General features: G+C 45.2%; 1 protein-coding gene across 1 annotated transcript in view; it reads right to left on the bottom strand.

Annotated features, from left to right (window-relative positions):
- Window positions 1–853: 853 nt before the first annotated feature.
- Window positions 854–16,151, bottom strand: part of Atg16 (Autophagy-related 16) — a 43,210-nt gene continuing 27,912 nt past the window's right edge. Inside the window, exons 11-13 of the mRNA XM_076189828.1 lie at window positions 11,114–11,198; window positions 4,593–4,739; window positions 854–2,127 (exon numbers count right to left, since the gene is read on the bottom strand). Coding sequence (XP_076045943.1) covers window positions 2,034–2,127; window positions 4,593–4,739; window positions 11,114–11,198 — 326 coding nt within the window. The 3' untranslated portion in view covers window positions 854–2,033. The remainder of the gene's footprint in view (window positions 2,128–4,592; window positions 4,740–11,113; window positions 11,199–16,151) is intronic.

The raw sequence follows: 16,151 nt of genomic DNA, 5'->3' as shown, positions 1-16,151 counted from the left end.
ATCCCAGTTTCACCTTCATCCACACCTTGAAGAAGATATTTCCTTCCACACACTTTCCTATTCACTACCCCTTCCTTCCTCACTACACTCCCAAACTCAGAATCTCCCCTACCTTTCAACTTAAGTTTCACTTCATGCCAACACCTCCTTCTTCCTTCTCACAAACATACTGCCATCTCTTCCCTTTTACTTTTGTCTGTACCACACCCACATACATATGATGACCCAATCTTAGGGCTCTGGTTGGTATTCTCCTCCCAAACCCCCTCATGCCTGGACTTCTCACAGGATAACTTTGCAGAGTGGGTAGTCCACTTTATATGCCTTTTACAACCTGCACAGGAAACTCTGTGGCAGAATTATTTCATCCCCTTACCACAGGAGACAGAGGTGAAAAGGAAAAGATATACTCAAAGAAGTGGTAGAGAGAGAACAGCACAATGGAGGGATAGTCACATTTTCTCTAACAAACAAATGGTGTGTGGCTTTTGTCCATTCCCAAATGCCTATTTCTCATGACACTTTTCACCCCCCCCCAAGATGTTTACTTGCTTCTCTCAATCTAAAGTTTGCCTCCACCCCAACTTTTTTATTTCCTGCTACATGCAACCCAAAACACTTAAAACCACTTCCTCCAGCCTCTCTCCTTAAAAGACTTGCTTCCACCTCACTGCCATCTTCTCTCCTTGTACATCTCATTACCTTACCTTTACCTTCAACTTTCCCCTATCCCAAACTCCATCACTATCTACTTTAATCCTTCCTTTGACCCTGTAAGTTACAAGTTACTTTATTTCCTATAAATGAGCTCAAATGAAAATTATTAGAACTGTGCTGGAATAAAAGTAGAAAGTAGAAATATGATTTATATTTATACTCTTCACATTACATATATAAAATCTCAGGGTAAAGCTGCACAGCCCCATGGTGTTGTCCAACAGCAAAACTGTGACAGGTATAAACTGAGAGCACACACTTTTATCATAGTTATCATCCAACAGATACTCAGGCTGGCAAAGTTTACACAACAATCAACACAGCAACATTATCCCTGCCATGAATGCAGATTCACAAGCCACAGAGACCTTGGATTTAATGCTTTAGCTTGGCTAGAATTTTTTTTTTTATTATTATTTTTTTTTTTACAGGTTACCTCTAATTTTCAGGCACAGTCCATACAAAATATCTTTAAGAACACAGGCAAGTTATAAGAGGACTGGAGTGGATGGATTTATATAGATTAACTAGAATTAAGAGCTTATTATCACATCATGCAATGTTAGCAGAGAAAAAGTGGAAGTTTGAGAGAAAGAATGCCTGAAAAATAGCAAGTTCCCTGTTAGTGGGAAACATCAGACATTTTGACATGTAAGACTGCCTGATTATGCACCTAACTGAGTACACCAGCACTAAAAGCTACTGTGTGACTGCCAATAATTTTTCCCAGTCTTTCTTCATTTGTTACAAAACTCCCAACTAATGTCACTTGAAACCAGGAAATCCACCAATTAAAGGAAAAGAAATATGCACATACCACAAAATCTTTATAAATTATACACAAGAGCAAGCCTTTGCATTCATAAGGTCCCTATCAAACTCAACATTTGATGCATACAGACATTAACGTAGTGATGACTGTGGATAAGTTTGCACCATTCAAGGCAAATTATGTAAGTACCTAGACAATATCGGATTCAGCCAATGCAATCAATAATGCAGCTCATGCAACCCTCGATATACTTATGAATATATTATCTTGTACTCTGTCTTAATCATGGCTGTAAACATACAAAGTAATTCAAAATTATGTAGCTTCATAAGGATATATACAAAATGAATTTACAGTGCTACATAAATGGTCCTAGGAATAATTAAGCTAACAAGAATGTGAAAAAAAAAATTAACTGTTGCTGTTTTTATTCATGACTGATACAAATGACCCAGATATTGAGCAGCAGTAACACATGGCCAAGATCAAATATCAAAAGTGTAAAGCTTTGATGTGACTAAGTTCCATCGGTGTTCTTTTCTTATTAGAAGTCTGACCAGGCAACAACTCTCTTTGTTCTATCACATGATACAAGGGAACGACCATTGGGATGCCAACTGCAGCCAACAATACATGCACTGTAAAGAAAGGAAAGATCAATGTCACTTTATATGATTACATATAAAAATATATAAATATTATGGAAAACATCCTCTTTGTGGTGTTTAGTTGTTTTTCCAGTTCTTTTTCATTGTACAAGTTTCTGTTAGCTTTTTTCTCCTTTTTCTGTAAGGGTGGCTATCCCCAGTGTGTATGTGGAAAAAGGAAGATGGGATGATATAGAAGGAAGGATAGTGAGTGGTGGGATGATGAAGCAAAAAGGGTTGAAGAAGAGAAGAAGCGAGCATTCACAGACTGGTTGCAAAATAGGACTAAAGAAACATATGAGAGGTACAAAGAAAAAATATGAGAAGTAAAACATATGATAAAGGAGCCAAAAAGGACAGCAGATGTAAAATGGGGGAAGAGTATGACAGAAAATATTGAAAGTAATAAAAACATGTTTTAGAAGGCAATTAAGAGAAGAATGGGAGGTGAATCAGGTAGAGAGGAAAAGGTAAAAGGTGCAGATGGAGAGATGATAATGGAAGAGGCGGCAGTAAGAGGAAGATGGGCATAGCATTTCAGGGAGTTGCTAAATGTGGAGAAGGATAGGGAGTGAATGGTGGTTGCAGTGGGAGGCACTAAGAAAATAGTAGTGATGGATGAGGAAAATGGGGGAGAAATAAGTAAAGATGAGGTGAAAGCAGTTATTAAAATGATGAGAGCAGGTAAGGCACCTGGGTTAGGGGGTGTCCTGCAGTGTCTGAAAAAGGGAGGTACAGTGATAGTGGACTAGTTGGTGAGGTCTGTCTGCAAGAGGATGGAGTGCTGGAGGACTGGAGTAGTGCCTACATAATTCTGCTTCTCAAGGGAAAAGGGGACAAGTATGAGTGTAGTAGTGTCAAAGGGATCAGTTTTTTTAGTGTAGTTGGATAGGCTTATGAGAGGGTTTTAACTGAGAGGATCAGGAAAGGAACAGAGGTGAGGCACAGTGTGGGTTTTGGCAAGGTAGGGGTTTTGTGGATCAAATTTTTGTGGTAAGACAATTATGTGAGAAAGCTTTAGCAAAGGGTAAAGATGTTTTTTGGGCCTTTATTGTTCTGAAAAAGAGTTATGGCAGGGTAGACATGAAAGCACTTTGGAAATTTTGGCAGATATATAGGACAAGGAGAAAGCTGTTAAGGGCAGTCAAGAGTTTTTATGAGAGTGGTAGAGCCTGTGTTAGAATTAGGAATGGAGAGAGCGAGTAGTTTGCAGTGAAGGTAGGACTACGTCAAGGATGTCATATCACCACGGTTGTTCAATATATACATGGACAGGATGATGCAGGAGGTAAATGCAAGTGTAATGGGCAGGGGGCTGGAGAGGTTAAAGAAAATGGAAAAAAATGGGAGGTGAGCCAGTTGTTATTTGTTGACGACACTTCGCTAGTGGCACACTTCTTTTACTTATCTCTCTTCACTCATTCTTTCTATGTGTCCAAACTATCCCAATACTCTTTCATCAACCTTACCTCACATCTCCTTTTCCAACCCCCCCCTCTCCTCCTCACCTCCTTGTTTCTCACTCTATCTAATCTGGTAACCCCTACCATACTTCTCACACATCTCACCTCATACACATTTAAACTCTTCCTCTCTTATGTTCCATGTCTCTGTCCCAAACAGTGCTGTAGGCACAATCACCTCTTAGTATCCATTTCCAAATGTCTATTTTTCATTACACTTTTTAATCCCCCAAGGCTTTTACTTGCTTCTCTCAATCTACAATCTGCCTCCACATCCATTTCTCCCTTTCCCACCACATGCAACCCAAGTATCTAAAGCTATCCACTTCCTCCAGCCTCTCTCCTTTAATACTCACTTCCAAATTATACACATATACATACATATACCAAAGGCTTTTTCCCCCTTACAAGGGAGATAGCCAAAAAACAAAGGCATAAAAACCACTCTCACCCATTCCATCCCCAACATACTCCACTCCCTTCCACCCTCTTATCTTGGCACCTCCTGGACAATGGATCATCCCTGCATCTTGTCCACTGCCCTGGGTCACAAGCAGTGTCGCAAGACACAGCACATCCACAGCAAGGCCGCTTCATTAAATTGGCGACCCCCACCTCTCTGTCCCCTCATGTAGAAATGGAGAAGATGGGGTGAAATCCCTTCAGGCTGCATCAATTTATTTCTCATACATACTCCCTCACCCCCCATCCCCCACCCACTCCCCCTCATGCACCACAGCATCATCCATACACAACCATTCTCCATTCACCCCTATCTTCTGTCCTCTCCCATCCTTCCTCAACAGACATTCTCCTCTTTCCCACTGCCCCTTTTACTCCATCCATCCATCTCATTCTAGGTCATGCCCTCATGTTCACTCCTTCCACACCTCTTTTACTAGTCTTTCTTCACTTGTTCTTTCCATCTGGGTCCAACCAGTACCCAAATTACACAACTTTATAAGTTTATAATAAAACCATCTTCCTCCTTACCTGTGCTCTCTTAATGTTTTTTCTAGTTTGGCTGATGATGTGTTCCAGATAAACAATCCACCATCACTGCTTCCAGCTACTGCATAAGAAGAATCAGGTGAAAACACAGCCTTTGAGTAATCTGTACCTACGTGGAACCCATCAGAACTGCAAAAGAATACATAAAGAATTAATTAAATAAATATAGATAAAAAATTAAGGAAAAATGTAATATTTGCAGAAAAATTAATTTTTCCCTGATACAAACCTGAGGTACTCCTTACAATAGGATACTTTCACGTAGCGTGAATATTTCTACTGCGAAATTAAAATCCTCACTCTGTGGGTCTGGGCAATGATTATCCTCAGTAAGGGGCCCCATTGGGGCAAGGGGGGGGGGGGGGCCCTTGCCCTCCACCACAAGTCTCGCACACTATAACCATTCTCTGAGCCAGGTATGAATTAAGCACAAGGTTTGTCAGGCAAGGAGAAGGAACTGTTTAGAGGGGTGGTTGAGGAGGGCCATTAAAGGTAAGGAGTACCTCAGGTTTGTATCAGGGAAAAATTAATTTTCCTGCGAAAATTACATTTGTTCCGAAGAATACAAACTCTTCGGTACTCCTTACAATAGGAGACTCGGACTTAGGAGGGAAGGAAGTTGTTATCTAGCCTGGGAAACCGCTGTAAGGAAAATCTAGTGTGCTAAGACTATGTTGACCAGACCCCTATACATTCCCCTCACTTTGAAGTGCACCCCTTTCTGTTCCCTGGAGTGGAGACAGACAGGGTATAATCACTTTTGTACCACTGAAGGGCTTGAATTGATTCCCTTGGAATGCTTGAGAGCCCGCGGGTGAGGTAAGGGAATGTAAGAGTATGAGAAGGACTTTGGAAAGTTATCCCTGCAGTTGCCGAGCCAGAACCTGGATGAGTTGTCAGGGTCGGCTGTGTGCTCTTGAGGAGGGGTATATCATTTTCAGGACTTCTTGGGCGGCCACTATGGGGCCCAAAGATAAGTTCCCTAAAGATTCCTGCATAACTTCTTTGAGGTAAAAGGAAGTGAACGTATTCTGGCTCTTCCATATACCTACTTGAAGAACCTGGACTGCTCGGACAGACAGTCTAGGGAATGACAACAACAACAACCTGGTTGACTGACAGATTCTTTCTGATGACTAGGGAGGTCCCTACTGCCCTCAGGTCATGGGCAATCTGTGTGGTTCATGTCGCAGGCTCTGCGGATGACTTCCATTGTCCAGTAAGAAATGGAATTCTTAGTGATGGGCTACCTTTAGTAGAGATGAACAACCTCTTTAATTCTGGTCGAAGATGTTCGGTTCTCTTGAGGTAGGTCCGGATGGCTCGTACCGGGCATAGAACTGTTTCAGTCTAGTCTCCCCCTGCAAATTCGTCTAAGGACGGAACACTAAAGGACCAGAATCTAGGGTCGGATTTGGCAGGATCTTGGTTTTTGGCAATGAATTGAGGCATGAAAGTGAAGGAGACCTCTTTCCATCCTTTGGAATGGGCGACTCTATAAGAGATGGCATGTAACTCCCCTACTCTCTTGGAAGATGCCAGGGCTAGCAGAAAAAACTGTCCTCTAGGTGAGGTCCTTCAGATGTGCCTCTCGGAGAGGTTCGTAAGGGGGACCCCTCAGAGTTCAGGACTAATGCCACATCCCGCGGAGGAGAACTGATTTCCCTGGGGGGGCATGATCTTTGAAGTGCCTGAAGAGCATGGAAATTTCCGGTGAAAGGGCTAGGACCATGCCCTTCAGAGAAAACACCTGATTTAGAGCTGCCCTATAGCCTTGTACTGCCGAGAGGGAGATCTTCTTGGACTTCCTGAGGAAGTGGAAGGAGGCGATCTCAGGAATGGTGGCTCGATCTGGGACTAACTTCCTGGAGTGGCACCATTTTGCAAAGGCATTGCATTTCCCTTGATAAAGGTTAGCTGAGGAAGAGCGAATAGGAGCGGACATGTCCTCTGCCACTTCTCTGGGAAAACCCTTCTTTAGGAGGATCCGGACCATAGTCTGAACGCGTGAAGATTGAGTGCTGAAGGGTTCTTGTGCCAAGGCCCGTTGATGGGTGGATACAGAAAATCTGGTCTTCCCTGAAGGGCCAGAGGCTCTTCTACTGCTAGCTCGAGGGCGTCTGGAAACCATGGGGCTTCGGGCCACCAAGGAGCGATCAAAGTCATCCGAAGGTAGGATGCGTGTCTTGCTCTCAGGAGTACCTTCTGGAGCAAGGGAAATGGTGGGAAAGCGTAGGAGTCCAGGTTGTCCCAACTTTGCAGAAGAGCATCTTCTCCTGCTGCCAGAGGATCCGGGAAAGGGCTGATATATATTGGGAGTTGGTGATTCCATCTCATTGCAAAAAGGTCCACTAGAGGGGAGCCCCATTTGCTGAGGATGAAGTTCGCTACCTCTCGATAGAGGGACCAATCTGTGTTGATTATCTGATTCTTCCTGCCGAGGTGGTCCGCCCAGACATTCCTCTTCCCCGGGATGTAGCGGGCTTTGAGTGACACCTGGAGATTCTTGGCTAGGTTGAGGATGTCCATCATCAGAAGGCATAGTTCCTGGGAGACTGTGCCCCCCTTGCTCGTTCAGGTAGGCTACTACCGAGGAATTGTCCGACATTATGCCCACTACTTTTCCTGAGACTTGATCCTTGAAGTGACGGAGAGCCAGGAGTACTGCTTTCAACTCAAGCCAATTGATATGGGCTGTCCGCTCGACTGTGGACCAGGAACCGCTGATGTGATCGTCGTTAAGGTGGGCTCCCCAGCCCTCCTTGGAGGCATCGGAGAACAGGAGGACTTCGGGGGGAGATGGGCCGAGGGGCATCCCCATGAGAAGGTTGCATGGGCCTTCCACCAGAGAAGAGAATCCTTGACTTCTTCGGTGAGGGAGATGTGTTGTAGGGGTTCTCCCTCTTGCGGGGCCCACTGAGACTTGAGGAGCCACTGTAGCGGTCGCATTCTTTGTCTACTCCTGGGGATTAATTTCTCTATGGAGGCCATATGGCCCAGGAGGATTTGGCATTGTGTCGCCATCAGGAACCTGGTCGATAGTGCCTGTGCAACTAGAGAAGCGAGATTCTGGATCCCCTTTTCTACTGGGAAGGACTCCATTAGGGAGGAGTCCAGGACTATACCCAGGTACGTGACTCTCTGTCTTGGTAAGAAATCTGACTTTTCCGGGTTGACTACTGTGCCCAATTTCAGGACAAAGGTTAGGACCATTCTCAGGTGTTCTTGGCATAGCTGGGCGGAATGTGCAAGGATCAGCCAGTTATCCAAGTAACGGAGTAGTTGAATTCCCCTGGAGTGGGACCACGCTGAAACGAGGTTGAACACACTGGAGAAGACTTGGGGTGCTGTGGAAAGTCCGAAGCAGAGGCAGGGGAAGTGGAAGGTGTTGCCCCTGTGGATGATTCTGAGGAATTTCCTGGAGGAGGGATGCACTGGTATGTGGAAATAGGCATCTTGGAGGTCCAGCGACACCATGAAGTCCCCTTCCCTGATAGACGCCCTTACGGACTCTGGGGTGTCCATTCGGAACTTCGTCAGGGAAAGGAACTTGTTGAGTGGAGACAAATAGATGACTGGCCTCCACACCCCTGTTGTCTTTTCTACTAGGAATAGCCTTGAGTAGAACCCTGGGTCCGGAGTCGAGACTTCCTCTAAAGCTCCTTTCTGGAGCAGAACGGAGGATTCCTCCGCTAGGGCCCGCCCGCAAGCCGAGTCCGGGTGGAAGCTGCTGACTTGGATGGGATAGGGGGAGAGGTTTAGGACAGTGGGAAAGGGAAGACAATAACCTGTCTTAATGACTTAGTAGGTCCAGTCTTCCGCCCCGGCCTCTTCCCATGCTCTCCAGTAGAGGGAGGGGCAACCCCCTATCTTGTGCGGAGGGGCTGGCGAATTCCTAGGATTCCTGTGGGGGAGTCCGGAGCCTCTATAATGTTTGCGTCTAGGATCTCTAGTCGTAAAGGGACGGGGCTTTCCTGTCTGCCTTTTCGACTTGGAGTGGAGGGGTAGGGAATCAGCATGCGGGTTAGAAGGGGGGCCCTCTTCAATGGAGCATAAATTTCTCTGAGGAGGGGATCACTGGGGTCTCCTAGGACGGTGTCTCTCCTGTGGGACTCAATGTTGGCCCAAGACGTTAAGAGGTGGGCCGCTTGATGCTTCAGAGCTCTGCTTGAGCTTTCCCATAGAGCCTGGAGGTTGCATTCCCCTTGGGGTTGCAGCCCGGGTAAAAACTCCCTTACTGAAGCCAAGACGCGTTCCAGCCAGGAGTGCACTGCGAGAGAGAGAGCCAGGCCCTGAACGAGGTCCCTGGATTCTCTGCCGGAAAGGATGACGTTTCTTCTGAGCAGTGAATCCACGTCCGCTTTGACAAGCTCTGGTAACCGAGCCGGGATCAAGGCTGCTTAAGGTTTGTCCCTGATGGGAAGTAGAAGCATTTTTGCTGTTCCACTGGAACAGAGCGCCAGCGCGGTTTTTCGGTTGCCCGGTTTGTGAGTGCGTCGGAGGCCTGGTTCATGGCTCGTACCATCTGTGTACTCCATGGGAGTTGGTTTTGTTGCTTGAGAATTGCCTGTCCTGAAGATTTCAGACTCGAACGTGACTTCCACTTCTTGTGGAAGGCTCAGTTGATTAGCTCTCCTAACTTTAGAGAGGATCTCTGAGCAGGAGGGTGTAACAACCATCGGGGATTCCGACTGGGAATCCTGCGAAGTTTGGTAACTTGCCCTCTCATCCCCGGCGCTGTGGACGTCGTCGCCGTCGTAGCTGGCGCCTGTCCGGTCAGCAAGAAACACCGCGTCTGCAACCTCGTCCCTGATCTCTGTCCTCGTAAGCAAAGGGCATGGAAAGGTCACCGTTGATCACCCGGCTCTTCCTACGGTGGGTGTTATGCGTACTGCGGGATTCCTGAGTAGAAGAGACTAAGGGGCTCTTTGTCTTTGAACCCGGGTTCTTTGTCCGTGCCGGCGTCGAGTTTCCGGGATGGGTCGGGGGCAAGCCGCAAGTGACCACATCCGGGAAAAATGTCATACAGGAGCGGTAGCTAGAGGTGGCCTGAGGCGCATGTCCGTCTACGCTAACCGTCCTGGTTGAAGGAAGAGAGGACAACTTGGCCTAAGAATGACTCGAAGTGGACGTTGTACCACCTTCCTGGCTACTACGCTTTGGAGGAGGGACCGTCAAGTATCCGGGATGGGTCGAGGGCAAGCCGCAAGTGACCTCATCCGGGAAAAATCTCGTACAGGAACGGTAGCTAGAGGTGGCCTGAGGCGCATGTCCGTCTACGCTAACCGTCCTGGTTGAAGGAATAGAGGACAACTTAGCCTGAGAATGACTCGAGGTGGACGTTGTACCACTTTCCTGGCTACTACGCTTTGGAGGAGGGACCGTCGAGTTTCCGGGATGGGTCGAGGGCAAGCCGCAAGCGACCTCATCCGGGAAAAATCTCGTACAGGAACGGTAGCTAGAGGTGGCCTGAGGCGCATGTCCGTCTATGCTAACCGTCCTGGTAAAAGGAATAAAGGACAACTTGGCTTGAGAGTGACTCGAGGTGGACGTTGTACCACTTTCCTGTCTACTACGCCGTGGAGGAGGGAGAGAATTGCTCGTCTCCTCTGAAGCCGTAGTCTGCCTTCTCGTTTTTGGGGGGTGAAGAGGGAAGCCATTTTCTATGCTTGCGCACCTTTCCCCCTGCATGTGCTTTCCTGTGAACATGAAAGTACACGGAACACTGACTATCATCTCACTGAATGCACGTCTCACACGGGGATGAAGGTGAACACTTAAGAGCTATACACTTGAAACACCAAATGTGAGGATCCACTTGGGCTGGCGGTAAGGGGGTGAAACAAAGGTATCTCCCTTCGGCGAAGGCACACAACAATACTGGAACCAGATTCCATACTTACAGTGAAGGGTAGGATACCCGGTGGCGGTTAAGGGAATAATACAGGAAAGGGAGAAGCACTTAATAAATTCCAGGACACAGGATGGCGTAGGGAAACCCCGATGAAATTGAAGGACGACGAACTCCTTAGCGTCCTGGGAGTGAGCTGGCGACAATCGAAGCGGGTTGCTTGATTTTCGGCACACGTAAACATAGAACCGTTGAGTAATTAACGGTTCGCTGCCGCGCTAATAATGGAGTTTGACTGAGAATCGGCCCATTAAGGGGGAAACCGATAAAAACTAAACATGTATAGTTGAGAGATGTTAACGCGGTCGCTACTGCGAAGAGAATGGTTATAGTGTGCGAGACTTGTGGTGGAGGGCAAGGGCCCCCCCCCTTGCCCCAATGGGGCCCCTTACTGAGGATAAGCGTTGCCCAGACCCACAGAGTGAGGATTTTAATTTCGCAGTAGAAATATTCGCGCTATGCGAAAGTATCCTATTGTAAGGAGTACCGAAGAGTTTGTATTCTTCGGAACAAATTGTACTTGCAGATGCAGGTGACTGTTGGTGGAATATGAATACAAATGAGTGAGTTATGTCATAAAATAGTTACTTACCTAAATGTATTGATAACTTGATTTTTTCGTAAATCTAATATTTTTAAGGTATCATCACGAACACAGCTCAACAGGTAATTGCCATCTGTATGTGGAAAAGAACATATCTATGAATATTTCATAATTTAGACAACACATACTATACTTGCTAAAAAGTGATTCCTTATCATTTTTTTTGTAATAATTTACAATATATTTCCAAAATATAACAGATACAGTCTGTATTATACATAAGGTACCCCTTCCATAGCATTTTAATCTATGTAATTTAGAGTTATGGCACATGTATTTAGGGTCCACTAAGTTTAATACATTTCTATATACACCATTAAGGAAAGGATATACTTACCGCACAGAGATAATAAAGTAGGCACAAGCCAACAGACAACTGAATGGCAGCTATCAAACCAGAAACCTATTCTAATGCACCTATACACACCAAGCAGTGTTAATGTCATTTTTCTGACTCTCACTCATTTGCCACATAATTATTCCATTAAGATAACATTAGAGAACAAGAAAAGAAAATCTATAACTCTTGAGGAGAAAGTTGAACCCATAAGGCACAGTTACAAAGTAAACCTAACCCTGGACTACAGGAGACAGAATAATTTGCAAGCCTCCTTGCCACACATGAAAAAATAACCACTGTAAGGCACTTCTTTAATTTCAACACCTCCAAGCAACCTGAATCAAGACAAAACCCTATTTAACACAAACTAATCTTACACACATATACCAAGGGCTTTTTCCCCTTACAAGAGAAGTAGCCAAATTCAAAGGCATAAATCTACTCCCACCCATTTCATCCCCAAATACTCCACTCCCATTCACCACCCCTCCCTCCCTTTTTTTTTTTGGCTCCTCCTGGATGACAGGTCATCCCTGCATCTCACCCACTGCCTTGGGTCAGAAGCAATGTAGCAAGACTTAGCACATCTACAGTAAGGCTGCTTTATTTAGTCGACCACCTTATTTTTACCCACATTTATCTTCAACTTCCTTCTTTCACACACCTCAAATTCTATCACTAACTGCTTTAATCTTTCCTCTGATCCTGCTACAAGCACAGTGTCATCAGTAAACAACAACTGGCTTATCTCCAGTTTTTCTCAATTTTCTTTAACCATCTCCACTCCCCGGGGTGAGTGGTTCGAGGTAAAGGTGGGACTTCGTCAAGGATGCGTTATGTCACCCTGGCTGTTCAACTTATACATGGATGGGGTGGTGCAAGAGGTAAATGCAAGGGTAGTGGGCAAGGGTTTGGAGATGGTTAAAGAAAATGGAGAAAAGTGGGAGGTGAGCCAGCTGTTGTTTGCGGACGACACTGCGCTTGTGGCAGGATCGGAGGAGGGATTGAGGAAGTTGGTGGCAGAGTTTGGGAGAGTATGTGATAGAAGAAAGCTAAAGATAAACGTGGGTAAAAGTAAGGTGATGAGATGTACAAGGGGTGAAAGTGGCAGTAGACTGGAAGTGAGCATTAAGGGAGAGCGACTGGAGGAAGTGGATAGTTTTAGATACTTGGGTGCAAATGTGGCAGGAAAAGGTGGAGTGAAGGTAGAGGTAGAATGCAGATTGAGAGAAGCGAGTAAATGCCTTGGTGGATTAAAGAGTGTAATGAGGAATAGACATTTGGGAATGGATGCGAAGAGGAGACTGTATGAAGGAGTGATTGTGCCAACAGCACTGTATGGGGCAGAAACATGGAACATAAGAGAAGAAGAGAGAAGGAGTTTGAATGTGTTTGAGATGAGGTGTCTGAGAAGTATGATGGGGGTTAATAGGCTGGATAGAGTGAGAAATGAGGAGGTGAGGAGGAGAATGGGGGTGGAAAAGGAGTTGGGAGATAGGGTTGATGAAAGAATATTAGGATGGTTTGGACACATGGAAAGAATGAGTGAAGAAAGACTAGTAAAAGAGGTATGGAAGGCAGATGTGGAGGGAGTGAACATGAGGGGACGTCCTAGGATGAGGTGGATGGATGGGGTGAAGGGGGCTTTGGGGAAGAGGGGAATGTCTGTTCTGTTGAGGAGGGATGGGAGAGGACAGAAGACAGGGGTGAATGGAGAATGGTTGTATATGGATGATGTTGTGATTGCATGAGGTGGAATGGGCGGGGGGATGGGGGGTGAGGTAGTATGTGTGAGCAAAATTTGACGCAGCCCGAAGGGATTTCTCCCTGTCCTCTCCTTTTATGCAATGGGAGGACGGAGAGGGGGGGTCGCCGATTTAATGAAGTGGCCTTGCTGTAGATGTGCTGTGTCTTGCAACACTGCTTCTGACCCAGGGCAGTGGACAAGGTGCAGGGATGACCCGTCATCCAGGAGGTGCTCAGATAAGAGAGAGGGTGGAGGGGTGTGGAGTGTATTCAGGGATGGAATGGGTGGAAATGATTTTATGCCTTTCCCTTTTTGGCTACCTCCCTTGTAAGGGGGAAAAAGCCTTGGTATATGTATGCATGTATGTACTCTCTGGCCCATTGCCCTTGTGCTTACCTCTCACACCACCCCATCCATGTATAATTTGAACAGCCAAGGCAACATAATGTATCCCTGACAAAGTCCCACTTTTACCTCAAACCATTTACTTTCCATTTCTGATTTTAACACCGACTCTACTACATACATACATATACCAAAGGCTTTTCCTCCCTTACATGGGGGGTAGCCAAAAAGAAAAAGACATAGAAATCACTCCCAACTCTACTACTCTCATAAAAACTCTTGACTGCTCTTTACAGCTTTCCTCCTATCCCATATATCTGCAATATTTCCCAGTGCCTTCCTGTCTACCCTGTTATAAGTCTTCCAAATCCATAAAAGCCCAAAAAACATCCTTATCTTTTCCTAAAACTTTCGTACATATCTGCCTTACCACAAAAATCTGATCCATGCAACCCCTACCTGTCCTAAACCCACACTGTTCCTCACCTATCCTTCCCTCTGTTCTTCTCCTAATCCTCTCAATCTAAACCCTCCTTTAAACCTTTCCATCTACACTCAACAAACTGATCCCTCTGTAACTAATATACTCACACTTGTCCCCTTTTCCCTTGTAAAGCAGAACTACACAGGCACTCCTCTAGTCCTCCAGCAGTCTACCCTCATTTAGACAAACATTAAACAACCTCACTAGCCAGTCCACCATCACTGTACCTCCTTTTTTTAGACATTCCACATGACACCCATCTAACCCAGTGCCTTACCTGCTCTCATCATTTTAATAACTGCTTTCACCTCATCTTCCCTTATTTCTCCTCCATTTTCCTCGTTCATCATGGTAATTTTCTTAGTGCTTCCCACTACAACTACTTTTCCCTCCCAATCCTCCTTCACATTTAGCAACTTCCTAAAATACTCTCGCCATCTTCCTCTTACTGCCGTCTCTTCCATTATCATTTCTCCATCTGCACCCTTTACCTTTTCTTCTCTACTTGATCTCCCTCCTCTTCCTCTCTTAATTTATTTCCAAAACATCTTTTTATTACTTTCAAAATCTTGTCATACTCTTACCCCATTTCATATCTGCTCTCCTCTTTGCCTTTTTTATCTTAAACTTTACTCATCTTTTCTTTGTACCTCTCATATGATTCTCTTGTCCTATTTTGTAACCGATCTGTGAATCATTGCTTCTCTTCTACAACCATCTTTACTTCATCATCCCACCACCCACTACCTCTTCTATTTCCTCCTGTCGTCCTTGTTCCACACACCATCTTTGCACACCTTGTCACTTCATCCTTGAACAATCCCCATTCCTCTTCCACTCCTAGTTCTACTCTATCCTTCTCTCCCTCCCTCCCATTCTTCTCTCAGCTTCTTGTAATCCTTCACCTTTTCTTTCTCACTTAAACAGTTTATGACAAGTACATCTCTAGCTTCTGACCTTTTCCTCTTTCTCCATATATCCTCCACTCTCAACTTACCTTCCACTAAAAAATTATGTGATATTCCCCACTCTCCCCTTAGAACATGTATATCCAAAACTCTTCCTACTCTTCTCCTGGTTCCCCCTATGTAGTCCATTAATGTCCTATCTACCACCCTTCCCTCCAGCACCCTCTCCAATGTGTACTTATGCTTGACTTTCTTCCTGGAACTCCACACTTCCCAACCACTCTCAATTTGTTCATTTCCTACTCTAGCATTAAGATCTCCCAATACCATAATGACATTTCTCCCCAAAACCTCTATGTACTCATTAAAATATATCCAAAAGCCTCCTTTTCCCCTTCACTCTTCTCATTACCAGGCCCATATACACTTACAAATACCCACATCTCCCTTCCCAACTTCACCTTCATCCACATTAACCTTGAAGAAACCTCCTTCCACTCCACCACACGCTTACCTATCTCTTCACTTAATAGTATAGCCATTCCTGCTCTCCTTCATCTTTTCTTCACTCCTGACACCCTCCCATCTACACTCCCAAACTTTAACTTGTCCCTCCATCTTTCTTCTCACAAATGTACTGCCTATCTCTTCCCTTTTGCTCTTATCTGTTCCACACCCATGCACATTAAAAGAACCAAACCTTAGGGTTCTGGTTGGAAAACTCTTCCCAGACCCACTTATGCCTTTGCTTTTTTTTTTAGGAATGTCCCCTTTGGGGCTACAGAGAGTAGGTTGCCTAGTCCTATCCCCGTCCCATTTTTGTTTTTTATGACCCAAGTGGAAAGACTTGGTTGCAATATTCTTTTCTCTCACCAGAGGGTTTGACGAAAAAAGGATATGAGCATTCAAAGAAGTGGTACAGGACAATATCAAGAGTGGAGGGACAGTTGTAATATAATATTATCATTTCTCTATGAATAGAGATTTCTTCTATCACAGACAAAATGATGCATGGCTCTGGTAATAATAATAATTAAATAAATCTCTATACCATAGCCTTCTTCACCCTTATGAGGGAGTCAAGGCAAGCACCCACTCCAACCCATTTCACTCTCAACCAACCATCCATTGTATTCCTCTCATCTTAGCTCCTCATGGATAAAAGGTCATTCCTGCCTCTTGCCCACTGCCTGGGTCAGAAG

Source organism: Oratosquilla oratoria, chromosome 9, assembly GCF_046742065.1.
Source record: "Oratosquilla oratoria isolate Oo_2021 chromosome 9, ASM4674206v1, whole genome shotgun sequence".
Taxonomy (NCBI): Eukaryota; Metazoa; Arthropoda; class Malacostraca; order Stomatopoda; family Squillidae; genus Oratosquilla; species Oratosquilla oratoria.
Note: the sequence above shows the minus strand (reverse complement) of the source record. Positions and strands in the feature narration are given on the sequence as shown.